Source organism: Phalaenopsis equestris, unplaced genomic scaffold, assembly GCF_001263595.1.
Source record: "Phalaenopsis equestris unplaced genomic scaffold, ASM126359v1 Scaffold000513, whole genome shotgun sequence".
NCBI lineage: Eukaryota > Viridiplantae > Streptophyta > Magnoliopsida > Asparagales > Orchidaceae > Phalaenopsis > Phalaenopsis equestris.
Window position 1 is genome coordinate 441,510 of NW_018164953.1, and position 12,081 is coordinate 453,590.

Below are 12,081 nucleotides of genomic sequence, written 5' to 3' on the forward strand. Positions count from 1 at the left end.
GCCCAAAACCGTGACTCCAATCAAGCCAAAAACAAAACCGAGCCCAGCAGGGGCTAAAACCGAGCCATACAACATTAAAGATCTAGTCATTTTAAGCCCAAGGAACAACCTGCATGTCTAAACATTCTAAGCATGAAATTATTCCAACAAATATATGAACATGGGAGATGCCTCATGAAAAGTTAAGCCAAACTTCTCAAAGCAAGATACAAGGCTTTCCCAAATTAAATAAGTTCTCTTATAACATATATTTCAAGCCAGGGAAAGCCACAGGAAGCCAAAACCGAGCCCCAAATATGCATAAAACAGTAAAATACACTCCCCAGCCTTCATTTTAAGTGAGAGCAAGCCATTATATGCCAAAGCCGAAACCCCAACATGCATGAAAGAGAAGCAAAAAGAAAACCCCAGAGTCATGTCTTAGCTCCTTAAATATTTTTAACATAAACATGCCACAATAATCATAAAGATGTCATAGCCTCTCTAGTTTAAGCAAGTAACCAAGTTTAGCTCCTAGGACATGCCCACATTTTCATCCTTCACATGCGAATATCTCAAAAATATATGAAAGTAAAGTAAAGTAGCATGTTGTATCCTCCATTTAACCGAGCAAGAGGAGGCTCGACAGGGAGAAAACCTCAGGAAACCAGGGCATAGGAAAGAAAGGGAAGAAGAGGTACCTCCCCAATGCAAACGTAAAACATAGCAACACAAGAAACCACCTCAAAGAAATGCTCTCCCAGAAACTCCCTTGTCAATTCTCCTCACAGCCAAAATTTCCACTCCTCTCAAAAAAAACTTTTCTCAACAACCTTAAAAACTTCAAAAGGAGCTGTGTTTATAGGCATAGAATAGAGGAGAAGAGAAAGAAGACCACCCCCAATGGTCCACGGCACTCGAATCGGGCAATATAATAGAGCACAGCAGGGGCAAAGAAAAAAAGGATGCGCTCCCTGCTCACAGAAGGCGAAGCCACCGAAGCCCCTCGGACCGAGCGGCGAGAAGCGAGGGATGCATCGGGAAGAAGAGAAAATATTGCCGTTCAAATGTACCAGGGAACAAGCTTCCCAGAGTCAAACTACCAAGAAAAGGAAACCATAGTTCAGAGAGACTGCACGGCTTCAGGAAGGAAGACCGCGAGCAGCAGAATGCCAGCCAAAGATGAACGAGGTCAACCTTCTCTCGCGCGGAGGAAGAAGAGTTCGGTCGGCTCGAGAACGAGAAAGGGAAAGGGCCAGGCACGCGAACGGGAGAGGGAAAGGAGGCAAAGCTCGGGTGCGTGCGTTAGGGGATTTAGGGCTTAAAGAGAAAATGGGGTCACGATTTACTCGTGCGCGGCGACGTAACAAAATGGGTGTCCTCCCTGGGCCAAATCGACGTTACGGCCCCCCCGAAGCAGCCGGCGCAGTCCGTTTTGTCATCCGGGGTCGCTCGGACGGCGTCGTCGACAATTGGGTCAAAAATGCGTCAAAATTCAAATTTTATAAAAATTTGACCCGCGATCGCTTCAAAAGGTTAACTCGAGCATTCGACAAGTAACAATGCAAACGAAGCGAATCATGGCGATCGGACGTGTCGACTCTCTGAATTACAAAGTTTTGTGCGCGGGAGTGCGAATTGTGCAAAAGGTCACCCTAAGGCTCAAAAGGTTCTATAGGAATCCCTTTTGGGTTTTTCCTCATGTTGGTTTCATTCTTCTAAGTGTTAGAAGTCGATACCATACACACGAAACTCCAGAAGGGGACAGGAGTAGGTTGAATTTCTAGAACAAGGCGGGTCCCATTTCTAAGGTTCTAAGATAGTCGAAAGGAGGTCCCTAAGGCTAGATCCTAAACCCTAAGAGGAAGACTAGACCTCACTAAAAATGAGGTCAACAGGTATGCATATTTCCCAACACTAAACCAATAAAAGTCATAAAAGTATTTATATACATAGAAATTGAGTGGTATGTATGCAAATCACTTAATTTTAAATAAGAAAGGGGCATTTATATACATAACGCATAATTCTTATATATTTACATCTTTCATACATAAGTTTTTATATTTACACACATTGCACTCAAATCCTTAATATCAAACCAAATATAGCAAACTTAAACCCTTTTTAAAATTAGTAAAATACACATTTTTATGCATAGTCTTAAAGCACCAACTTACATATGTATGTTATTACATATGTATGTAAATATGAATGTTTAGGGATGAGATATGTAAATACAAAGGAATTGCGTCTTCCCAACACTAAAGCAGTAAAAGTCAATAATGTATGTATAGTTGACCTCATTTTATAGTCATTACTCTTTTCCTTGGGATCCTAGGATCTAGCTCTAGGGGTTCCTATTGACTATCTTAGAAAACTAGTATTGGAATCAATACATTTAAAAATTTCAGCCACTTCCTATTTCTCTTGTGATGCCTTACATTGATGATCTCAAAATCATCATCGTATGGTCGAGTGGTTAAGGACTATCATGTGGAGACTCAAGGAGAAGTTTTCAATAGGATCAAGCCCTAGAAAAACTCCTTCAGGACTTTATCATTCACACAGAAATACAAAATACACAAAATTCACTAAATTGCACAAGATCAGACTAAAATTGAGCTTAAAGAATGGGTGAAAATACGAACTTCTCCGGACGACCTCCGATGATGAAATGGATTGCGTCAATGCATCCGAGACATCATTTTTAGCCAGGGAGGACACCCATATTGCCATAATTATGTACACGATCAAATCACACGCAAATCAATGAATTCGCCAAAACGATCTTCGACGACGAAACAGACCACGCCAACGCATTCGGAATGTCAAAATTACCTAAAAAGAACATCCATTTTGTTATGCTATGATGCATGAATAAAATGTACAAATCAAATTTTTGTTTTTGAAATATTAAATACTTTTATACTTATATTATTACTTATAATATTAATTTTAATTCTAAACCCTATTTACCCCTTACCCGCACATTTAACTCTTCATTGGACTCATCCCGCGGCTCGATCATCAGCTCGGCTCGTCCCTGTGCGTGCCCTAGATCCCGTGGCTCATCCACACGGTAACCTCCCCCCTCGCTCTCTACTCTTTTCCTTCCTCGCGTGGCTGCTCGACCGCTTAGCTCTCAAATCGTGGAAGCCCGGCTGGCCGACCCTTCTCCTTCTCGAGGCTATACTTTCTCCTCCTTTATGGTGACGATTCCTTCCCGTTGTTTGATTCAACCACGAAATTGTGGTAGGTGGTTGTCTCCCTCTCATCTCTGCCTATAAAAGGGCTTCTTAGGGTAGCTTTTTAGGGTACTTTTCTGGGTTGTTGAAAATTTTAAGAGGAAAAGGAGTTTGAGGTGTTCATTGGTTGTTGTTTCTCAAAGCTTTTGGGAGGAGAGTTTTTGTAGGAGGTGTTTTCTTAAATTTGTTCTACAGTTTTACTTTTAAAAGGTATTTCTCTTCTTTCCTCTAATCTGCATCACTTGGATTTGCACTTGAAAATATTTCCTTTCTCTTTTAGAGCTTGTGGAAGTAAAAGTTTAGGCCTGTTTTTGAGATCTAATCATGGAAAGCTTCTTGAATCAATAAGATGAAGCGTAATATGGTTGCCTTCTCTTACTTTCTAATTCGAAATGCATGATAAAGGAAATTTTGAAAATTTCCAGTTGTTGCCATGTGACGATATTTGCTTATTTGGAATATGTGCTATAAATGAAATATTAATGCTCTTTATTATCATTATTCCTGTTCAAGTAAATGTTGGAATTCACTTCAATGTTGAGACAAGTTGGCTTTAAGGATTCATTTGTACTTATTTGTTTCTTGTTACCTGTTATTATTTTAAACATATGCTGGGTGTAATATTTTGAGACATAAGGCTTTATGAGATTTGACTTTGATGGCTCTATTTTCCCCATTTGGTGGGCTTGTTTTTTGCTCTTTCTGGGTTGGATTTTAGCTGAAAGTTCTATATTGTTTCTGCCCCTTTGCTGGGGTGGCTCCTTCTGGGTTGGATTTTAGCTGAAAGTTCTGTACTGTTTCTGCCCCTTTGCTGGGCTCGATTTGGCTTAAATTGTATTCTTTTCTTTAGCTCTTATATTGGGCTTGGTTTTGTCTAAGATCTGGGCTCAGTTTGGCTTGGAGGTTTTTCTGTTTTTGCCCCCTTTTGCTGGGTTTAGTTGAGCTGAAATTGTGCTGGAACTCTATTTTTGTTTGTGTTTTCCTGCTAGGCTCTGTTTGCCCCTGTGCTGAACTCTGTTTTGCTTTGAAATGGTTTAATTTTGCCCCTGCATTGGGCTCGATTTATGCCTTGTGATGGCTGGGTTTTGGTCACTTGTTGGGTTAGACCTTACTTTCGGGTTGGCCCTATGTTGAAAAATATTTCGGGCTTAGTTTTGTTTTGGCTTGGTTAGGTGTTGTTTCCATCACAATATATGGTTTGCTTTGTGGCCCTATGTTGCTTTTCTGGGCCATATTGAGCCTTTCGGTTGTGAGCTTTCATGTGGGTTGGTGGCTTCCCTTTGCTGTTCCTGGCCGTGAGCCCTCTCCCATGGCTCTTTTTTGTTAAATATGGTACGGTGATTCCCCTTAGTTGTCCCTGGACGTGAGCTCATATGCCTTGGTTCTTTGATTCTCTGTTGCTTGCTCCTACCCGAGAACACTTGTTTATGTTGCTTGTCTCTTTGTGTTGGGACCGGTGGTTTCTCCTTTGCTACTCTTACCCGAGAACACCTGTTGGTTGGTTGTGTGGGCTGCTGCCCTTACCTGAGTGCATCCACGTGGTTCTCTTTTATTTTGTTTAGTTGTTCCCTGTTTCCCCCTTACTGTGAAGCTATTTTGGTTTGCTGCCCTGACCTGTAGGCTTGGGGTGTTGGTTGTCCTTTTGATGCCCCTAACCGTGAGCTTATGTTAGGGCTTGGTTGTGTTCTTTCTTGACCCCACCCGTGAGCTTGTTAGAGGTTTATTCGAGTTTGTTTTGCCCTCTTGATTGCCCTGCCCTAGTCGTGAGCACTTATATGTTATTTTGGACAATATTGCACTTGTACAGTGCGGAAGGCTTGTGGTTGAAATTGGAACTAAATGGTTTTATTGTTTACAAGATTTTAGGATTCTGAGGATGTCATTTGTGGATTATATTCCTTTGATTTAGTTGGAAAAATTGGAAAGGTTCTTAAAACTTCATTTCGGGAAAGTATGAAATTGGTATGAACCAGATCCACGAAAGAATTTGAAAACTTGTGAAATTGTAATTCGGAAAGAGTTTGGAGGCTTGGGTGTGTGATTATGTAAGTTATGGTGGAGCCGTGTATACAATTGTCACATTAATTTGGGCCCGTTTCGACCTGTTCGAAACAATAATTGAAAGGGATACCCTTCTTGTTTTGATCCATTTATGAAATTTGAGAAAATGATATCCTTCTTGGATTGATTTAAGGATTTTGGGCCCTCATTTTCAGGTCTTTTCGTCATAAGTTTTGAGGGTCGATTCACCCTTCGCCTTTTCGATCTTCTGGGTGTATCGATTCCTCCTCTCTCATCCTCATTTTTATTCTTTTTTTCCTTGTTTGGCTCGGTTTTCGGTGCTTATGTCTGACACATAAGTGCCCATATATAGTCTTTTGCTATATATGAAACCATCAAGCAAGGTAGCAAGTGGGTTGGTTTTGCTTTTAGGGCTTAGGGCGATGATGGCAAAAGCACGTCGGTGATAGAACAGAATGATATTCCATCCTAAGATATCAGGATCCAATCCTTGGACCTGATAAACTGTAGGATGACAGTATCATTCACTGACACAAGACTAGCGGGAGACCCGTACCTTCTTAGGTTGTTCGCGGTCATACGCCCGACGGCGTAATAGACTCGTGGACAATCATAATTTTTCAAAATTGATAAGAACAGAACATGATAAGAGAAGATACAATATTTATAAATAATATTTTAATACAAAATTGATATAACTTCATTTTGTATGCCTGAAATCCGTATGCATGCTAAAATATAAATTTTAAATATATCATAACTAGGTTGTCCACTTATCAATTACCAGTACCGGGCTGAGGAGTACCCTCTTAAGTTAGGTTTAGTAGGACACCCTTCTAGTTGAGTGACAGACTCTATACATCCGGGTGACCGATAGTAGCCTTCGACGTCCCTCGAGTACAAATATATAATATTTGAGCATAGCCCCGACCCGAGTGCTTGTGGTTTTCGTTTTTGGATTTTTCGTGGGATTTTATTGGTAAAGCACTTGTGGTCTTTAATATGGGATCTTCTCGTGTTTTTTGTGGCTTTCTTTGAGTTACTATTTGTCGTTTTTACTTCGAGATTTCCATCGTGAGTTAACTGTCGATTTTCTCAAATTTTCTTTTGTCAAGGATCAATTGCTGCTCTTTCTTGAGTTTTCCAAGTGTTGTTTCTTTTGTTAATATAATGCATGTTAGCTCATTTTTTAAATTCTGTCATTACCTGCTACTGTTTATTTTTACGCACTATACCTTAGAATAGGAGGTCAGCAGTTGGTTTCATAGGAGGTACCCGACAGCAGAACGTTAACTAAACAATTACATGTACCTTTAAAATTAGCATCGAATCCGAATGCGCTACGACAGGGAGTTCGGAGCAAACACCGGAGTCAGCACGACCAGGATGTAGCGGACGGAGGATAACGATCTACAACAGTACAATAAGTCTACGACAACTAAACATTTTTCTTAGTTTAAATAACAACCCATAGGACTTCGAGATAGTTTGCTTAGCGCAACGTGAATCCTCACATATTATCTTTAGGCTTTTGCACAACCCTGTTGTACAATTATAAGTCCTAACACTTTTAAGATTTTGAGGTTACCGTACGGTACGGTGTAAATTCTCATATCTTTTTAAGCTATTTGCACGATCAGATATCGTGCGAATGTAAGTCTTAAATTCTGAAAGAAATTGGAGGATTAAACATTGAATAACATTATTTCAAAGACATAAATCCAAACAATAGGATAGTTGGGAGGACACTGTGGTTCTCCCTGGATCTGTGATATCCTCTACTCTTCGCTCCTTTGGATTTCTTAAAATAATTGTTTCTATTTGAGTCATTCCCATTTGATTTTTCCATGTCCAATCTTGAAAGCCTAAACTTTGAAATCTGGAAGGTAAAATTACTGATCTTAATCGAGAATCTTCTTAAGTGACCCCGGTCATTTAAGATATAATTAACGATAGGGGTTTGCCTCTATAGGGAACTTGGAACCCAGGTAACATAAACCTTGTCTAATCTTTATATTAGGTAGGGAAACTTGCCGGTCATACATAAAAGGTTTTGTAGACCAAACGGATGTCACAAACTTCTTAGTTTATGTGGTTAAACCTACTGATAAGTGGTATAATTATCTTTCGGGATAGTGTATTACTTGTAGTATCGCATTCAACCGTCTAAACTATTTAATATGTGAGACTCGTTTGGTCTCATCTATTTTTAATTAAAATGTTACTTTTAAAAATCATATTTATATTAAAATTATTTTCATATTTACAAAAATCATTATCTTTTCATATTTTCAAAAAAATAACGGCCGATATATACATAGAAATTGAGTGGTATGTATGCAAATCACTTAATTCTAAATAAGAAAGGGGCATTTATATACATAACGCAAAATTCTTATATTTTTATATATCCCATACATAATTTTTTTATATTTATACACATGGCACTCAAATCCTTAATATCACTCCAAATATAGCAAACTTAAACCCTTTTTAAAATTAGTAAAATACACATTTTTATGCATAGTCTTAAAGCACCAACTTACATATGTATGTTAGTATGAAAGTTTAGGTATGAGATATGTAAATACAACGGAATTGTGTTTTAGGTATGCATATACATAAGAATTGAGGGAAAAAATTGAAGTTTAGGTGTGAGATTATCAATACATATGAATTGAGTTTTATGTATCCAAACCTAAACCCTAAGTATAAGCAAAAAAGCTAAACCCTAAAAATTGAAGTTTAAGTGTTATATATGTAAATACATAGAAATTGAGTGGTATGTTTGGATTCCTTGCTGAGATCATGAGCAAGGAATCCATATCGAGGAAGAAAACCACATAGTCGAGACACAGAACCAAGCGAGAAAGGATGGGGAGAAATAAAATGTTACTTTCCTTAAGGTTTGGATTCTTTGCTGATACCTAGCACAGGTTATCGCCAACTGTGTTGCCAAGAGAGAAAACCGAAGGAGAGGGAAAAAATGAGGTGTTTGGCGCTCAAGTTCTATTTAATATAGCTTTTTGGTTGATTGCCATCTGAAATTTCAGCCATTAAATTTACTGGCTAAAATTTCAGCCGTTAATAAGCAGATTTCAAGTGATATAGGAATTGGCTGGAAATTGCAATCACTTTTTCAGCTGTTACATTCAATTGGTTAAATTTTTAGCCAGTTGTTCTGTCGCTAAGCTATAGCAGGCTATTCAACCGCATATTCAGCTGGTAAATAACCGGCTGAAAATTTAAGGCGGTGTTTCCGCCGATTTGGACAGCTTCATCTGTAGTGTATCCCGATTTGGCGGCTTTATAAATCTCATTCTTTATTCATCCCAAAGCGACTATATATTCAATTGGCGATTTCAAAAAAGATTTTTGGAATCCTTTTTTGATTAAAATATATAAATTCGGTTTACGTTATTTTATATTTTTGGTGACAGGCATTTAATCTTTTGTAGAAGGGATGGTTTTGCTGTATAAGCAGTTTTAGTAATAAGAATGTCTCTGGAAATTTTGAATTTTTGCAAGTTATTGTGATTTTAATAATAAAATCAGAACTTCTTGAGCTTAGAGTTTAACGTTATTTGTAAGTCAAATACCAAGGAATAGATCAAGCTTCTATGGCGAGTAGATATCAATTGCCAGTTCCAGAGAACCATTTTGATCATGTGCCTTTTCGATCAATTAAATAGTTTCTTTTTGCTGTTTATATGTCATTTCCATCACAACTATTTTAATATGCGATATCGTTTTTTTTTAATTTAATGTTTTTCAGATTGATAGTCAATTGCTGATTGTTGTTGATCTAGGCGCATAATTGACTTTGGGAGTGCAATGGATGACTTTACTTTAAAGCATCTTTATGGATCTGGACCCACAAGGTGCTTTTAATTACTGAAAAGTGGTGTAGTTGGAATCTTTTTTATTGTTTTAGTGAGTTTTTTTTTACTTGTTTTTGCTCATCTACCTTTTATGTACATCTAACTCAAGGCTTTGGAGCAACATTTCTTATTCTTTGCTCTTGTACCATTTATGCACGAGTTATTGCAGTTGAGGGTGTAAATCAGTCCAATTCAGCTCAAGTAATCGTTGGCTTGAGCTTAACTAATTAATCTAACTTGAACTCAATTTAATGAGTTTGAGCTTTTTGAAAGAAATAAAGATGAATGCACCCCAAGGAGTTTTAGTGATGGAACCATGTGAAAAAAAGTTTACCGGAGAGAATGAGAAATTATGAGAGATGAGAAGGATAGATTTTAAATTTTTATAATTGAAATTGAACTCGAGTAATCCTCTTTATGTGTATTCTCTGATATTTGTTTGTGACTTTCAGGTCGGAACAGACGTTTGAGTATGCTCCTCCAGAAGCACTTCTCAATGCTAGCTGGTTTCAGGGGCCAAGCAGTGTTAGATTGAAGTTTGGCCTTAATCTTTTCTCTGTGTTATTGCATCTAATGTTTCATTCTTTTAATGATAGTATTGTTGACTTTCAAAATTAGTGCATTCTGTTATATGAGCTTAACCTGGAAGTTGATGATAAAATGCGACTGATGGGATGTCTGATTCTCGTTTTTGCTTTGAAATTAAGCAACTTTTCTTTCTTCACGCGAGTAATTATGAAGTCCTTTCTTTGGCAGATATGATATGTGGAGTGTAGGGGTTTTTATGTTGGAGTTGATACTTGGATCCCCTCATGTTTTCCAGATCTCTCATAGGACTCGTGCTTTAATTGATCGACATCTTGAAGGCTGGAGTGAACCAACAAAGGAACTAGCTTACAAGTAAAATCCTAAGTATTTATTCATATGCAAGTACACATAATTATATCCTCATATTCATGAAACTGAGAAATATTAATGCCCGCACAGTAATGCTTATTATTTATGAATCTTTATTGTTCTTCAGGTCTTCTTACATCTTGGAAATATGGAAATTTTTTCCGAAATCCTCATAGAAGTTGTATTTTCTGCATCTTTTTAATCAAAATATATGTGATTGATCGTCTTCTTTCTTGCTTTCTATCCTAGGTCTTCCTTTTCAACCATGCCAATTTATGTTAGAAGAGATAGATGAATGACCTAATATATTAGATAAATCCATAGATTTTCTCAACAAGAATCCCACTAAATATGGAAGAATAAAAAATAAGAAATATAAATAAAAGGAAACACCATTAGTGAAATACATCTGAGCGAAGGAAATAAACTCCTTCCTAATGAGGATTTGCACTTTCCTACTCTCCCCCTCAAACTAGGTTATATATATATATATATATATATATTGTACAAATCAAGCTTGGACTTCAATTCATCATGACTGCTCTTAGTAGTGCTTTGATGAGAATATCAATAATATGAAGTCTTGTGAGAACATAGCTGAGTTGAATAAAAATCATTTTTAACATTTTCTAAGATGAAGTGTCGGTTAATCTCGATGTGTTTTATTCTGCCATGACGCACAAAGTTTTTTGGCTATACTATTAGTCGCTTGCCTATCACTAAACATCTTAATTATGTCTTTTGTCCCAACATTAGATTTCTTTCATAACGTTTGAATGCACATTCCCCCACATATTCCCATAGCTAGAGCATGGTATTTAGATTCTACACTACTCCGAGGGTAATTGTTTACTTTTTATTTCTTCACATGACGAGATTGCCCTAGACGTATGAACTGTATCTAGTGGTTAATTTTCTATTAGTTGCCTCTCTTGCCCAACTTGTATTTGTGTAAATCTCAATATCAAAATTTTGTATTCTTTTGAGGAGCAAATCATATTTTATGGACATCTTCAAATATCTCAGGATTCTATTTACTCCTTCCAGATGATCCTCATTTGGATTATTCATGTGCTAGCTTACCACACTGACTGAGTATGCAATATTAGGTTTTGTGTGTGATAGGTAAAGTAGTTTGCCCACAGGTCTTTAATATCTTCCTTTGTCAACTGAATTGGTTTCTTCACTTTTGTGCAACATTTTGTTGAAATTCATGGGTGTGTCAACAGGTTTATACCCAAACATGACAGTTTCTCTTAACAAGTTCAACATGTACTTCCTTTGGGATATGAAAATTATTTCTTTAGACCGAGCCTTCATTCCCCAAATATATCAGAGTTTCAAGATTCTTGATCTCAAATTCAATTGTAAGCATCTTTTTAGTGTAATAATTTTTTTTTTTTGAATTATCACATGTCAAAATAATATCACCAACATATACCATGAGAATAAAAATTTTGCCTCTAGGATTGGATTTAACATATAGTGTATGATTAATTTGACATTAATGATATCCATTTGTAAATACTGTTCTAGCAAATCTGTCAAACCAAGTACTACAGTTTCAAGCCATATAAGGCCTTATAAGAAAACATTTTTAGCTATCTTATAAGAAAACATTATAAGAAAACTTACAAACCAATTGTTGTTCGACTTATTTTTCAAGCCTGGAGGTATAGTTATGTATACTTCTTCATTAGGATCCTCATTTAAGAAAACATTTTTAGCTTCAAGTTAGTATAAAGCTCAATCCTGATTTGGTGCAAGAGAGAGCAATACCCGAACAGTGTTAAATTTGGCAACAAGTGCAAATGTATTTTGATATTTAATCCCATATGACTGTATGAAGCCTTTGGCTACTAGTTTGACTTTGGATCTCTCCACTTTTATTTCTTTGTATTTGGCTGTGAATATTCATTTGCAGCCTACAAGACTTTTCTTATATGGTAACTCTATAAGTGTCCATGTGTTATTCTTTTCTAGATATTGAATTTTTTTCTCAACTGTTGGTTTCCATGCAGGAACCTTTAGGGCTTCTTGGATACTTGGGAACC

The 12,081-nt window shown here is 37.1% G+C and overlaps 1 protein-coding gene across 9 annotated transcripts in view; it reads left to right on the plus strand.

Annotated features, from left to right (window-relative positions):
* LOC110028503 overlaps positions 1–12,081 on the plus strand; it is a 152,193-nt gene that overhangs the window by 105,829 nt on the left and 34,283 nt on the right. For 6 of the 9 annotated variants that reach the window (XR_002294429.1, XR_002294428.1, XR_002294431.1 and 3 more), the window contains exons 14-16: positions 9,059–9,130; positions 9,583–9,666; positions 9,887–10,030. Coding sequence is in view for 3 of the 9 variants with exons in the window: in XM_020730376.1 (XP_020586035.1) it covers positions 9,059–9,130; positions 9,583–9,666; positions 9,887–10,030 (300 nt within the window). In the remaining 6 variants the exon portion in view is untranslated. Of the gene's footprint in view, positions 1–9,024; positions 9,131–9,582; positions 9,667–9,886; positions 10,031–12,081 lie in introns of those variants that run through there. The other 3 variants (XR_002294432.1, XR_002294433.1, XM_020730378.1) reach the window with 2 other exon arrangements.